The 16658-nt window shown below is 42.7% G+C and overlaps 1 protein-coding gene across 6 annotated transcripts in view; it reads right to left on the bottom strand.

Moving 5' to 3' along the window:
• The window catches only part of LOC311041153 (activin receptor type-2A-like), a 53518-nt gene that overhangs the window by 1959 nt on the left and 34901 nt on the right, over positions 1–16658 (bottom strand). For all 6 annotated transcript variants that reach the window (XM_084051669.1, XM_084051672.1, XM_084051670.1 and 3 more), the window contains 6 exons: positions 14207–14353; positions 12926–13069; positions 9609–9754; positions 8699–8813; positions 5954–6092; positions 281–411 (listed from right to left, as the gene is read on the bottom strand). In XM_084051669.1, the coding sequence (XP_083907795.1) occupies positions 281–411; positions 5954–6092; positions 8699–8813; positions 9609–9754; positions 12926–13069; positions 14207–14353 (822 nt within the window). The remainder of the gene's footprint in view (positions 1–280; positions 412–5953; positions 6093–8698; positions 8814–9608; positions 9755–12925; positions 13070–14206; positions 14354–16658) is intronic.

Raw genomic sequence — 16658 nt, 5'->3', positions numbered from 1 at the left:
AACTTTTGACCAACCCCTAAACCTGACCTCTAAATGCTTAATCCTAACCCTAAACCTTTTTCTAATAGTAAACCTATCGCTAAAAAGATATATATATATATATATATATTTTTTTTTTGTCTTGTGAGGACCAGGTGAATGGTCCTCACAATGTGTATTTCTCAAATTGTACTATATTTGTGGGGAAACACACACACACACACGCACAAGCACACGCACACGCACACACACACACACACACACACACACACACACACACACACACAAAGAGAGGTCTTACGGTGTGTTTGTTCCAGTAGTCTCGGACACAGGGGCGGAGCTTCTTGTGAACGACCACTTCCTGCATGTCCTCCAATGACGGATGTTGACCCACCTCCTCCTCAAACGGCAACATGTACTCATCTACTGGACCTGCACACACACACACACACACACACACACACACACACACACACACACACACACACACACACACACACACACACACACACACACACACACACACACACACACACACACACACACACACACACACCCTTTATTTATGTCCACATAAAGGAGAATACATACAGGGACACTGTATACCTACAGGTGCCCATTACGTCGATCGCGATCGACCAGTAGACCGCAGAGGCTGCGCAGGTAGACCGCCTGCAACCCCCCAGAAAAATAAAATAAAATCTGTCCTAAATAAATCTATTAAAATATATTGCAGTGTGGCTGGTGATGTATGTGTATTGCGGTATTAGTGTGTGTGTGTGTGTGTGTGTGTGTGTGTGTGTGTGTGTGTGTGTGTGTGTGTGTGTCAGAGGGAGAAAAAAAAAAAAAAAAAAAAAAACGCCCCTTTTTGTCTTCTGCTCACTGACTGGCATGCACGGCCTGTCGGCCTCACTGTCAACGCCCCGGCCCGCGGCTTCAAACCCACAATGCAATGCCTTGTTTTCATGAGAGCGCGGGGAACGTCAGTATTCAATCAAGTCTATTAAAAAAATAACAATTATATCAAGATGTGCGCGGCAAAGAAGCCAAAAACGCACCACTTCCATGCAGAGTGGGAAGAAGACTATTTTTTCACGATGTCACATTCCAATTGCGTTTGCCTTCTATGTAACACCAGCGTCTTTGCAAAGAAAGGAAACCTGGAGAGACATTTTACAACACGCCATACGGATTTCAACGGTGAATTCCCTCCCAAAAGTGAATTGAGAAGGAAAAGGTTGGGCGAACTGAAAGCACAATTAACCGGACAGCAGTCATATTTCACAAAGCCCACTTCAAAAGCAAAAGCAGCCACCGAAGCATCATTCCGGGTCAGTCATATGCTCATTCAAAGTAAGAAATCCTTCCAAGATGGACAGATGGTAAAAGACGCCTTCCTTGTGGCTGCAGACTCGTTATTTCGTGATTTTAAAAACCAACCTGAAATAGTATCAGCTGTCAAATCCCTTCAGTTATCCAGAAACACTGTTACACGGCGGTGTGAAATGATGGCTGATGATTTGACTCAGCAACTTAAGAAGAACATTGCAAAATGTGAGTGTTTCTCGTTGCAGTTAGACGAGTCTACCGATATAAGTGATACAGCACAATTGTGTGTTTTCATTAGGATGGTATTCAAAGATATGACAGCAAAAGAGGAACTATCAACAATGCTACCAATGAAAGAACACACTCGGGGCGAGGACATTTTTCAGACATTCAAAAGCTTTGTTGACAAAAACCAGATCCCGATGTCTAAATTGGTATCAATCACCACTGATGGTGCGCCAGCGATGGTGGGGCGCAGTAATGGATTCATCGCCAAATGCAAGCAAGACGACGATTTCCCCGACTTTGTTAACTATCACTGCATAATACACCAGCAAGCACTATGTGCCAAAATGTTGAATATGAAAGAGGTGATGGATGTGTCAATGAAAGTCGCCAACTCTATCCGGGCCAGAGCACTTCAAAGACGGCTGTTCCGTGCGCAACTGGAAGAGGCTGACAGCGACCACACTGACCTATTGCTGCACACCGATGTCAGATGGCTGAGTAGGGGGAAATTCTTGCAGAGATTCCGAGAGCTCCTACCAGAGATAAAAGAGTTTCTCCTCAGCGCGAAACATGCAGAATACAAACAGCTTGATGACGAGAAGTGGCTGCTAGATTTGGCATTTTTAGTTGATGTGACCAACATGTTGAATGAGCTTAACTTGGAGCTGCAAGGGAAAGACAAAACTGTGGTCGACATGATCGACTCAGTTAATTGTTTCAAACGAAAACTAGAAAGGCTGTTATCAAAAATGCAGCGCAAGGATCTGACGAAGTTTCCAAACATAGAGTCCGAGCTGGAGAGGCAAGGAAAGGCGGCTGCGCAATTTGACAGTGCGCGCTACATAGAGCAAATAAAAAATGTGCAGTCAGACTTTAACAAACGCTTTCGAGATTTTGCCTTACTTGAGCCTATCGCTACATTCATGTGCTTCCCATTCGGAGAAGACACTGATGTTGATTCCATGGCCTCGAACATCGCAACACTGTTTAACATGAATTCATCTGCGCTGGAGAATGAGATCTTGGCACTGCAGGCTGACATACAGTTGAAATCACGGGCCCGTGATGGACAGTTTTGGAACTTACTCATGGAGGAAAAGTATCCAAACATCAGGACATGTGCAGCCTCACTCACAGCATTCTTTGGCTCAACGTATTTATGTGAATCAGCGTTTTCCCACATGAAGATAGTTAAGTCCAAATACCGTTCCACCTTAACTGATGAACATTTGGAGGCCTGCTTGAGACTAGCTGTCAGCCGTGACAGTCCGGATTACGCAGCACTAACGGACTCCATTCAGTGCAAACAGTCATCTGCTTAAGGTAGGAATCTGTCCTAAATCTATTGAAATATATTGCAGTGTGGCTTGTGATGTGTGTGTGTGTGTGTGTGTGTGTGTGTGTGTGTGTGTGTGTGTGTGTGTGTGTGTGTGTGTGTGTGTGTGTGTGTGCGCGAGAGCGCATGCGGCCATCTGCGCTGGAGAAGCGCGCCTGTTAGAACCATGGATTAGAGCGCGCTCCTATTGATAGGATAGTGAGCCATGGAATGTTGATTGATTGATGTACTTTATTTAGTAAGACATGAGAACAACAGTACATGGAAGTACAAATTCACAATACAAGGTCTACTAAACTGGAAGACTCATAAAAGCACTGAGCTTGTTTCAAATGAGTTCCCCATGCACACAAATCATGATGACATATACAGTAAGAGACAGACAGATATACACAACTACTATAGAATGTCATACAATCAGTTTACAGGTTACTGGTATGAAGAGTGAGAAATATGTACAAAAGGAGAAGGAGAGAGGGGGGGGGGGTAGGGGGGTAGGTTAGGTTAGGACTTAGACAGGGGCCATTTTCCAATTGCAGCCTCCTGAAGGTGTATCTTTAGGGCTGTTTTGAAAGAGAGTAGGGTTTTACACTCCTTTACTCCTTTTGGTAGGGCGTTCCACATTTTTGATGAATAGCATGAGAACGAGTTACTTCCCTTTGTTGAGCCAAAAAAGGGTTGGACAAGGTTTGTGGAGCTGCCTCTGGTATTGTGATCATGGACATCATTAACATTTTGGAAGTATTTTATACAAATACAGGGGGATCCCAATGTTGTGGTATATCTTGAAGACCAGGCCAATAGCAAGTTGCTGTACTCTGTCCGCAACCCTAAGCTTGCTTGTGTAGATGTGTACTTTTTGGTTTCTTAGCTTTGCTTCTTTTTGTGGTTTTCACAGGGAATTGAAGGGACAGTCAACAAGAGAGAGAGAGAGAGAGAGAGAGAAAGAGGAGGAAAGAAAAAGAGAAACTTTCTATGTGCCTGCTGGAACTACAAACTTGTAGGAATAACTTGAGTGAGAGAGACTGGTCACTGGTGGTAATGATGAGTCACTTGAGTAAGAGACTCAACTGAGCTGTTTTATGTTACTTGTTAAGATTGTGCAAGGCACAACTATTTTATTTTCCTGTGAACCCAAACAGTGTCATTTGGTGTTGCCATCTTATTGATGAGATAGTAAGAGACTCTGTTCTTGCAAATGAGCTGTTTTATTGTAGCCTGGCTACCTGTTAAGATTGTGCAAGGCACAACTATTTTATTTCTTCCTGTGAACCCAAACAGTGTTATTTGGTGTTTTTCCATCTTATTGATGAGATAATAAGAGACTCTGTTCCTGCAAATGAGCTGTTTTATTGTAGCCTGGCTACCTGTTAAGATTGTGCAAGGCACAACTATTAATTTGTTTCTTCCTGTGAACCCAAGCAGTGTTATTTGATGTTGTTTCATGGATGAGAAAGTAGAAAGAGACTTTTAGGCACCTGTTGTTTCACTTGTTGCTGCATTATGCCTTCATGTGACTGTATGTATGCATTGTTATAATTTTGTGTTACATTCCATGAGTAATTTGTAACTAAGAGTAACTTTACCAAACATTTTCTGCTTTGCAATTCAACTTCTTCCAATGTGGAGTAATTGGAATGATAAATAAATGCATTCATTGATTTTGAAACAGTCCTAATGCCTTAATGTTGTTATTTAGCTCCCATAGGTACATTTTTAAGTATGTTCATGGGATAATAATTATTTGTTGGTTGGTAAATAAAATGAATTACTTTTTTTTTAAAAATATAATTAAATCGATAAAATCAGGCAAAAATAAGAAATAAATAACCTAATTCTAACCCTAAAACCGAAATAAAGTAACCAAAAACCACCCAAAAAACAGGGGAAAAAAAGAAAAGAAATCCATCCAAAACCGCGCAAATTTCGCGCAAATCCGCCCAATTCTTTTGGGCTGCGCGCGCGTGCATTAGTGGTACATCACCATGAGCTGGCAATTTCAAGAGTAGAACCCAAGTTAAAAAAGTGTGGCCACCCCTGCTACAGGTATTAGTAACAGCGTCTCTGCCATATATGGCGGCTGCCAATTATAGCAGAGACAGCATAATACTTTGACAACCTTTTTGCCTCCTTTTTGGGCATCCTAAGTTGTTGAAACCCTCTAACAGTCTGTGGGTATAATGTCCCAGGCTGCCGAATATAAAAACAAATAGTCTGCACCTATAACCCAGCTCTGAGATGGTATGTAGGAGTGGTTTGTATTTAATGAGCTCGGGGTCATTAAGGCCTTCTCTAGGCTGATGGTCCATTGTGGAACCTTGGGCCGTCAACCTTTACTTTATAGAGTGCAGTAAGAAGGAAGGCCTTGATAGCCACATCGTTGATATACTGAATGTAATAGATAAGAACTTCAGAATTCTCCAGGCGCTCAACCGAACGCTTGTTAGCATGCAGACTGTGATGTGGAGCGAATTGCCTTCGTGATATATCAGGTCGTATATTGTTTAATATCATTAATTTGCTGTTCTTTTATTCACATAGTATAGAGGGAATCTCCCTTGTTTGTCAATAAAGATGCCTTGCGCATGTGAACGGTAATTTCTGTGTATGTCGTCTATAAACTGGACTTTAGGGTTTTATTGAACCAAGAGTGACAAGTCTGCCACGGCACATCAAGGCTAAGGTCAAAGGTGCATCTCCAATACAGACACTTCCCTGGACTCTTCATCAAGCACAACAACATCTGGTGTATTAGCTGTCAAAGATGTCTGGGTTATCACAGAGATGAAACATGGATCTAGTACATCTAGCAGCCAGCTCCCACAGCAGTGTGTGTGTGTGTGTGTGTGTGTGTGTGTGTGTGTGTGTGTGTGTGTGTGTGTGTGTGTGTGTGTGTGTGTGTGTGTGTGTGTGTGTGTGTGTGTGTGTGTGTGTGTGTGTGTGTGTGTGTACCATCAGCAGCAGTACACCTAGCAGCCAGCTCCCACAGCAGTGTGTGTGTGTGTGTGTGTGTGTGTGTGTGTGTGTGTGTGTGTGTGTGTGTGTGTGTGTGTGTGTGTGTGTGTGTGTGTGTGTGTGTACCATCAGCAGCAGTACACCTAGCAGCCAGCTCCCACAGCATCAGACCCAGAGCGTACATGTCGATACGGAGGAAAGAGTCTCTCTGGAAGTTGATGGCTCCTTCCAGGACCTCAGGAGCCATGTAGCGCCTGGTCCCCACCTGGAACGCAATATATATATATCAGTATATTACATACTATACAACACTGGTCCACCTGGAGCACAATATATATATATATACACACAACACTAGTGAAAAAAACTGGTTACAATAGCAGATCTACAAGCTCACAACGTTATTTTCACAACTCCATTAGATTTTTTTTCGTAATTCATGGAATTCCCTTGATTTATTCATTCATTCATGAAATTCCTTTGCTTTTTTTGGAGGGGTGGACATTTTAGAATCATTTTTTTTAAAATGATAATTACAAACAAATATGTAGGAAACAAAAAAATAAAGGGCTATTTACTTGTATAAAAATGGGTCCCGACCCACTGATTGGGAAACAGAAATAGGGAGTAAATATACCTTATGAGTTTTCTACCAATACATATACAGTTATATATGTATTACTGATTACATTACATTACAGTCATTTAGCAGACGCTTTTATCCAAAGCGACTTACAATAAGTGCATTCAACATAGGTAGGGAACGAAAACTTCTAATCACCAGAAGTCTGAAGTGCATTTTCAGCAAAAACAAGCAACTAAGAGTATACCTAGCGCTAAGGTAAAAGTGCAATATGTCAGCAACCTACTTTCTTAAACAGATGAGACAGAATAGCAAAATCAAATGAGCACGAGCTAAAACAAATAAGTGTATCGACTAAACAAGATCCAATAAAACCATACCACAATAAAACAAGAGTTCGTACAACTAGTTAACAACAAGTAGGCCAGGCAAAGAGGAAGGATAGTGTTTCCTGAAGAGGTGGGTTTTCAGCCTGCGGCGAAAGATGGGCAGTGACTCTGCTGTCCTGACATCATAGTCTGACTGATGAATGAATGCAGCGCCTGGTGCAGCACACATGTAGGGAGAAAGAACATTGTCTATAGAGGCTATGCGTGTGACATCATCGTACCCGGAAATTAAGTGGGAACGCCTACTGAGTGGCAAAAAACTACTTTCTGGCCTTGACAGCCCTATACATCCAAACAGAAAAGTCCTGTCTGACTGTATTAAACAAGGTTAAACTCACCAACATGGCAGCTGTACGGAAAGCTTGAATTATCCTCTTTCTATCTGTTTTTGTTTCATAAAGATCCACCGTAGAGACATGTTATGAGATACTTTCTGTCAATACATTCCGTGCAGGTGATTATTTTTTTGGTTTGGAAGTTTGGAAGCGCTCGTTTTCCATAACTCAACGTCCTGCTGCCTCCTGCATCATGTGACATTTAGAAACAGGTGGTACGCAGGACCGTTGAGTGATTTACAACGAGAAACGATTCCAAACTCCAACGCTCCATGCTGCTCAATGTTTTACCACTAAGTATAGATGAGGGGGGCGTGTCCTGGTGGAAAAGTGACGCATGTGCATATTCTCTATACGACTGACTCTAGGCTGACATGGAGTTTCAACACTGATGCTGTCTATAAGAAAGGTCAGCAGAGGCTACATGTTATGTCTAGACTGAGACAGTATAACATGGATAAGAGAACAGGTGTGTATCTACCTGTCTAGACTGAGACAGTATAACGTGGATAAGAGAACAGGTGTGTATCTACCTGTCTACTAGTGATGCACGGGTTGACCCGTTACCCGCGGGTCAACCCGCGGCACGGGCGGACAGTCAAGATTTCAGAGGCAATTATGCGGGTTGCGGGTCATCAACACCACTCTCACACGCAAAAAAAAGCAATCACATTTAAGCCTATTATTAATATTAATATTTGGATAAAACTACCATTAAAACCCATCATAATTATCTAAATCATGATCTGACAATGTCAGTGTGGGTTAATTCCCGACAGCCTGGTGCTGCTGTGTCTCACAGCGCTGCAGTTATCCGAAAGATAACTGCCTATTCTTCGTGCCATGGTGTTGCGCGTTGAAAATATCAGACCTACAAGCTCACAACACGTGGCAACGCGCCGCGTTGTGAGCTTGTATGTCTGCTATTTTCGATAAGCAACAACACCGCCATACGGCGAAGCACAAATGAAGCTTTACACAGCTGCATCTCCTCCTAATCAGCGCTGCGTACGGGTGGTTCGCTCGGGTGTAATGATAAACAGAACTGGGGTCCCGAAGTGATAGAATATGAACCAAGCCGGACCCATTTGATGATAATAAAACCTGTCAAAACCAGAACTCGTATGGGTCGTGGATATTATACAAGCAAGCACAGTGACTGTCTGTCTGCAATGGATAAAGTTTTAGTGAAAGTTGGTGACACACATACACATCAACCTCCCTTGCGCCATCATTCATGTATAACATTAACAAAACTAAGCACAAGCTGTAGGTTGCATATTAAGGTTGCTAGATGTAAAGGCCAAAACATATATTAATGTGTTTATACTGATGTGCGATGTAGGCTACGGTGTCGCGCAGCAGTTCACTCACACTCACTCATGATTATCTTCTTTTTTTTCACCGTGGGTCGCGGGGCGGGTCGAGTCGTTGATTTATATATCGTTTTGCGGCGTGGGTTCGGTTCCGTGGCGGGGCGGGGCGGGTCATGAAAAAACCCGACCCGCGCATCACTACTGTCTACACTGAGACAGTATAACGTGGATAACAGGTGTGTATCTACCTGTCCATGTGTGTCTCCTGCTGACTTCCCAGCCTCAAACTTGAGGGCGAGGCCAAAGTCAGCGATGCAGGCTGTGAGGTTACTCTTCAACAGGACGTTCTTAGACTTGATGTCCCTGGAAAACACGCACACACGCGCACACACACACACACACACACACACACACACACACACACACACACACACACACACACACACACACACACACACACACACACACACACACACACACACACACACACACACACACACACACACACACACACACACACACACAGTGAGGTTACTCTACAGCAACAGTTATCATACTTGTTATGTTCTGTGTGTTGTATTGTTGTATCCTACTGACCCACCTGCCAGAGAGGAGCCCCCACCAGGAGGACCTAGGGCCTCCGTCCTGATGTTAATGTTTTAAGTCTCTCTGGATAAAAGCGTCTGCTAAATGCCTGATGTGTAAATGATACATTGAGACGTCACCAGGTCCTACCGAGCACCAAGCCTAGGCAACACATCACCCCCACCCTGTGAACGACTGCACTGGCTTCCTGTTAAGTTCTGCATCTATTACAAACTCCTCCTTCTCTCCTACACATGTCTATATAATAGCTCCACAGAACCTCTCAGGCCTCCTGCATAAACCTACTCTGTCAACGGAACCTGTGGTCCACAGACTTGGACCTCCTCTCTATCGCCCCAAACAAGCAAGCGCACTTTGGGGGATAGAGCCTTCAGTGTGGCAGACCCCCCCCCCCCCCCCTCCCTGTGGAACTCTCTCCCAATAGAGATTCACCATTAAGGCTGCCTTGAAAAGACATCTATTCTCTCAGACTTATGGCAATTTGTTTTAGATGTAAAGCGTCCTTGGGTTCATGAAAGGCGCAATATAAATTCAAGCTATTATTATTATTACCGGTGTGCGATGGAGGGCTTGTGTCCGTCCCTGTGTCCAGGGATGTCCTCATGGAGGTAAGCCAGGCCGCGGGCCGCCGTCTGAGCGATGTGACACAGCTCTGTCCACGACACCACGTTAGCCTTCAGGAAGTCTGACAGAGAGCCCTGGAGCGCACACACACAGACTTTTTTTAGAATACTTTTAAAACCACTTTCAACCTCCCTATTTTGGGCATGTCTTTATATCGAAAATATCTAAAAGAAATAGCCAATCTACAAGATTGCGACTTCTGCACAACATTGTCATACGACAACGTAGAGCATTCATTTTTGAAAAAAGCATTAACCAAAAACATTAAATATGGAGATACAAGGTCTATGTTTTCTTTATTGTTCCATGGAGGACAGAGGACAGAGCATGTGTTCAGGACAGAGGACAGAGCATGTGTTCTATGGAGGACAGAGCATGTGCTGGGATTCCATCCCAGGAACAACAGCTGGTTCATCATCAACTGGTAAAATAATGACATTTATCAAGTATTATTTTCAGGGTAAACTGACCTGTAGTTTCACTGCTTGGCCACTAGAGGGCAGCATCTACACAGCAACACAACAGAGCTTGCTACTAAGATACTCTCCTGTCTCCTCTATAATAAATACTCCTTTTACCACTTTACACCTGGCCTGTAATACTTTACTTAAAGGTCTGGATTATAATGCACTTATATAACACTCATTATAAATGTTTATAATCATGTATGACAACTTATAACAATGTTTATAACGGCTCATAACTTTGGTCATAATGCATTATAAGCTCAGAGGAACAGCATTAACTACGTAGCTGGTTATGAAGTGACTTTGTTATCAGTTGTTATGCATAATTATAAACATATATAATGGGAGTTATGAAGCATTATAGAAGCATTATAATGTGGTTTCTACAACAGTCTTACTGCACACAGAACTTAACGTACTGGAGCTACTGTATGACATCCCACTTTTCACCATTTTCAATAAAACACACCAGTTAATGACCCTCGCAGTGATGATTTTGACAGCATTTCTTTTTTTTAAGTTACCTTTGAAGTTTTGAAGTTACCTTCAGTCATATTTGAGTCATCTGAAATGTTTTAGTTTAGTTTTAGTTGACTAAATATCATAAGATTTTAGTCAGCTAAATCTACAATTGATTTAGACAACAGAAATGTATTTTGGCGATGCCTTGATGGCGTCGTAATGCCTGATTTATACTTAGCTGTGTGCCGAAAATAGCCGATCTACAAGCTCACAACGCGTCACATAAAATGACTGGATCTATTCTACTGGATCTATTCTCCACTAGTCCCTCATTAATTTAGTCTAGTTTTTATTTGTTGACGAAATTGACAATACATTGTATTTAATCATAGTTTTAGTCATCATAGATTTGTTTTTATTTAGTTTTCCTCAGTGAAAAAAGGTAATCAACCAAAATGTTTTGTCCTTCTTTTAGTCGTCAAAATTAACCCTGGACCCTTGGAATCCAAATGACGGAAATGAGTCGCCACGACAGACAACTTTAAATCCATTGCGCCCGCCGCCCACTAGCAAGGCAGGAACCTTCAACCTACTAGTGTTGATTTTGACAACACATTTTGATTCAGTTTTAGTCATAGTTCTGTCAGGACAACTCATAAATAGAAAAAGACAAATCATGAAGGATAAGATATATTTATTGAATATAAAATGAGCAATATATTTATTATGGTTTGGCGATGAATTGGATCTGCTTTTAGGTACTCCGAAAAGGCGCATTTCCCAACCATAGGGACTCAGAATCCCCAGTACATAAACAGCAGATCCAAAAACAACAGGTGGTAGCATGGGGTGGTGGAGGGTGAGCAGCAATTTAGCACAGTACTAAATGAATGAAGCAGCAGCACAGCAGCAGTGTGCAGCTAAAGCAAGCAGGATGAGAAGTGCAGACTTCCAGCTTAAATAGAGCGGTCTGAGAATGAGATGAGTGTGAGTGGATGAGTGGATGTGTACGTGGAGCTGATACGGTCCAATAGTAGGCCATCAACACGGCACTGAGTTCCCTGACAGAACTTGCTCTGCGCATGTCTGTGACAGTCGCGACGCTCATTCTTTTCAATCAAAATTCCATTTACTTCCAGTCATATTTTAGTCATCTGAAATGTTTTGCTGTTAGTCTAGTTTTAGTCGACTAAATATCATAAGATTATAGTCGACTAAATCTACAGTTGATTTAGTCGACTATAATGTGTTTTGTATGATGCCGTCCTAATGGCTGATTTTACACTTGGTTGCGCTCTGACAATAGCCGATCTACAAGCTCACAACTGTGAGCTTGTAGATCGGCTATTGTCAGAGCGCAACACCCGAGCGTAAACAAACATAAAATGACTTGTCTTTTAGTTCTACTGGATCTCTTCTCCACTAGATCCCTCACTAACATTCAGGGTCGGTTGCACCAAGAGGGATTAAGCTTTAAACTGGTTTAAATCAAGGTTTATCTATTAATCCAGTTGCACCAAACTTTGAACCTAGTTTCCACTAACCAGGTTTAGTTTTAAACCATCCTTTTAATCTTGGTTTTCATTTTCACAGTAAACCTGGATTAATGTTAATCCTGTTGCACCACTACTTTAAACTCCAATTTAAATGTCAGTAAGGGATTAATTTTAAACTTGCAGTACAGGTGGTTTAAATGTAAACATGGCAGCATATATCAGATGGCTCCATGAAAACGAAAGAGTAGCTCAAAGAAAAATAAGGGACCGTCTAAACCCAGTCGAATGTTATGATAATGCTGTATATATGTGTGTATATATATAATGTCTATATATATATAATATAATATAATATATATATAATGTCTATATATAGTGTCTATATATAATGCTGAATATTTGGCTCAAGAGAAGAAGTATTCCTTTTTATTTACAGCGCAAATCCAAGATGGCGGACACACAACAAAGTTTAATCCATGAAATAATCACTGTTTAAAGTTTTAATCACTGTTTAACGTTTTAATCACAGGTTAAGGATTTAAATCACAGATTTGTTAAGCAATGCTTAAAATTAAGTGGTGCAACACAACTCGAATTAAAATAAATCCTAGATCAACAAATCTTTGATTAACCCTAAACTAAGCTTTATTTAATCCCTTTTGGTGCAACCGACCCTTAGTCTAGTTTTTATTTGTTGACGAAATTGTCAATATATTTAGTCTTAGTCTTAGTCATCATAGATTAGTTTATATTTAGTTTTTGTCAGTGAAAAAAGGTAGTGGTCATAGTATTAGTGGAGGAAATCAACACTGCTGCCTACCCTCTCATGGTAGGCGGTGATGAGCCACAGCTCCATGTCCAGGTTGTTGGTTCTCTTCTCCATGCCGAGGAAGAGGAGGAGGTTGTCGTGCTTCATCCCGCTCACGCTGAAGATGTCGTACTCGTTCTGCCACGACAGCTTGTCCTGACAGAGGACAGAGGAGGACAGCATGGACATTACACTGACTGACAGCTTGTCCTGACAGAGGACAGAGGAGGACAGCATGGACATTACACTGACTGACAGCTTGTCCTGACAGAGGACAGAGGAGGACAGTATGGACATTACACTGACTGACAGCTTGTCCTGACAGAGGACAGAGGAGGACAGTATGGACATTACACTGACTGACAGCTTGTCCTGACAGAGGACAGAGGAGGACAGTATGGTCATTACACTGACTGACAGCTTGTCCTGACAGAGGACAGAGGAGGACAGTATGGACATTACACTGACTGACAGCTTGTCCTGACAGAGGACAGAGGAGGACAGTAGTACAAAACATTTTCAAATGGGGGACCACGGCCGAATGCATAGGCCAGGGCTTCTCAAACGTTTTTATACCACGACCCCATATTATGAAGGATTTGTTTTGGCGACCCCATCGACCTCACCTCACATTTTTTTCGTTTCTTGATAAAAATAAATATTATTTTTTTTGGTTGCCAATGAGCGACCCCAACAGCACCTTCCAGCGACCCCACTTTGGGTCGCGACCCATCGCTTGAGAACCGCTGGCATAGGCCATCATTTTGGGGGTTTGATAGCTACTAACCTTGCGTCACCAGTCTTTCCACCTCGGAGGAAAGCCTGGTATGCGTTACTAAAGACCCATATGATCCGGTCTAGGCCACGCCTACTGAAAAAATGAAAAGAAAAAAGAATCCTCTTTCCGGATTGTCGCGATCCGGTTTTGCGGTGCCGCTTTGTTTTGGTTCCCTATTCCTATTTAAATGGAATAGAATTTCCCCGTGGGATAATACGGATAATACAGACGCTAAATACAAATAGTCTCCGGAAAGTACACTCACATTTATATTTAAAAAATAAGCTAAACTACGCCGCATCAAGGATTTTATAGGACGGACCTATTTTGGGGTGAGACGTCTTTCCGGTTTGTCGCGATCCGGTCGGATCTACTTCCGCTCCCGACCAGATCATATACCCGAAAAGGAATGCTGCCCAGACTAGATAGCTACTGATTTAAAAGGCATTGTTAGAATGGGTCTCAGGTGTGAATGGGTTTCCATGACATGCTGAGAGGTGAAGGCAGCCTGCTACCTGAATGGGGAAGATCTTGACGGCCACGTACTCGCCGAGGAGGAGCTGAGCCTTCCACACGCAGCCGTAGCGCCCCCTGGCTTTCACCTCCAGCAACTGCAGGGGTTTGTGTCCCGTGACGGGGGAAGGGGGGGAGGGGCCGGACTCCTGGGGGAAAACAAGAGAGAAACACACCAACCAACAGTGGTATTAGATAACGGGTTATTAGAGGAAGGGGGGGGGGGATTATGAAGAACAGAATACCCCCAAATAACACATTCAATCCGGGAAAGCATCCGTGTCATAATTAACTCATCTAGTGCCACAAAACGTCAAAGACGTCACGTGGCCTGACGCCCCGTGCGCCACAAGGCGTCAAAGACGTCATGAAAAAAAAATTGGAAAAAAAAACAAAACTTTTTTTTTTTTCTTTTTTTGAAAAAACATGTTCAGAACCCAAGATATGATGATTTGAAGATTTGCTGCTCCATCCACTCCTTGTTTAACCTATAACTTGAAAAGGCTGTATCTTGCTTCCTAAGCACTTTTTTTTACAATGAATTTTGGCTGTGACGCACAGAGCCAAAATTTGCAGATCTACAAGCTCATGAGCTTGTAGATCTGCTCTACAAGCAGAACATCATGAAAAATGGGTGCATAACTTTGCTCCTGGGGGGTCCCTGGAACAAAATATTTTGAGATGGGGCCCGCGGCCAAATACATATAATTTTGGGGGTTCTTGACATGAAAAGGGTTGAGCACCACTGATATAGAAACATATGTTTTTTTCAGAAACCTTTTTTCAGTTTTTATGATATAGAAGACATTTATAGAATGGGCTCAGGTCCTAATGGGATAAGAGAGTAACTGAGACCCGGGTCAATATTCTGGATAGTGTGTCCATGTAAACAAAGCCAGTGTGGGTTTTTTGTTTGGGGGGGGGGGGGGGCAGTCCTGCTCATGTGTAAAAGGTTACCAGCTCCAGCACTAAGAGCCTCGTCTAAAAACCATGACGAAAAATGTTGGTCGACTACCTTTTCTTTCACTGATGAAAACTAAACAAAAGCTAAATAAAAAATAAGCTTTGATGAGTAAAACTATGAGTAAATATTCAGATGATTTCATCAACACATAACAAGTAGATGAAATCGTTAGTGAGGGATCAGTGGAGAAGAGATCCAGTAGGACTAAGACGAGTTATTTTATGCTTGGTTTGCGGGCGGATGTTGCACACCGAAAAAATAAAATGTCTCAGAGTTCACTAAACAGTGAAGTGTTCACTTTCGTCATATTGATAGAAAAGTGTCGCAAACAGAAACGAGATCCAGAAAGAAAGCCTGTGTGTGTGTGTGTGTGTGTGTGTGTGTGTGTGTGTGTGTGTGTGTGTGTGTGTGTGTGTGTGTGCGTGCGTGCGAATGCATGCAAATGTGTGTGCTGTAGCCTTTATGTGCATGTGTGTATGTTATGTTTGCTAGTACACGCGCCAACAAAAAAAAAACATGTGCGTGCATGTGTGCGCGCAAGTGTGTGTTGGTGTGTGTGTGTGTGTATGTGTGCATGCAAATGTACATGTGCCCTTTACAGTACATGCATGTGTGTATGGTATGTGAAGGCCTGTATGGTAGCACACATGCAAACCATATAACAACAAAACACATTTATGGCAGGTCTCTGCTGCTCGTGCGTATGTGTGTGTGTATGTGCGTGCATAAGTGTGCGTATGTGTGTATGTGCGTGCGTGTCTGTGTGTGTGCCAGCATTATTCCCGACCCTGTCTCTTATCTTCTGGACTGCAGCCCTGCACGAAACGGGCCGTCCAGCCCGGCGCGCCTCCCCCCTGCCCCCCCCGGGTCTCCCATGGGTGTCACCTGATGCCCGGACCCATGGCCGGGCACCAGACCTCCAGCGGGGCACATTACACTTTGTCAGCAGACCACAGGAAATGGAAGGACAGGGAAAAAACACACAACACAACACAAAACACACACCTTTGCATTTCAATACTTGCGAGGACATAGTCATATTTTAGGACACCAATTTTACGAATGTCTTTTTAAGATCCTTTTGCCATTTTTTTATCATAAGCCTAAAGCCGAAAACAGCAGATCTAGAAGCTCACAATGCATCGTGCTGCGAACCGGTGTGAACTTGTAGATCGGCTATGTTTTGGTGCATGGAGCAAAACTCCCAACAATAACTTTTCCTAATTGTAAGCCTATCTAATTTTCTTTTTTTTACCATAAAACAAAAAAAGAAATTGTTGTGAGGACCAGGAAAACTTGTCGTCACAATGTCTTAATTCTACATTAGTACTTACAGGAACATTTGGGACCCCACAAGTATAGTAATGCACACGCGTGCATGTGTGTGTGTGTGTGTGTGTGTGTGTGTGTGTGTGTGTGTGTGTGTGTGTGTGTGTGTGTGTGTGTGTGTGTGTGTGTGTGTGCGCGCGCTCTCAGGTTTCTCCTGCATC

This window comes from Gymnoscopelus microlampas (assembly GCF_963454915.1).
Source record: "Gymnoscopelus microlampas genome assembly, chromosome: 24".
Classification (NCBI taxonomy): domain Eukaryota; kingdom Metazoa; phylum Chordata; class Actinopteri; order Myctophiformes; family Myctophidae; genus Gymnoscopelus; species Gymnoscopelus microlampas.
This window is presented reverse-complemented; position numbering and strand designations above follow the sequence as displayed.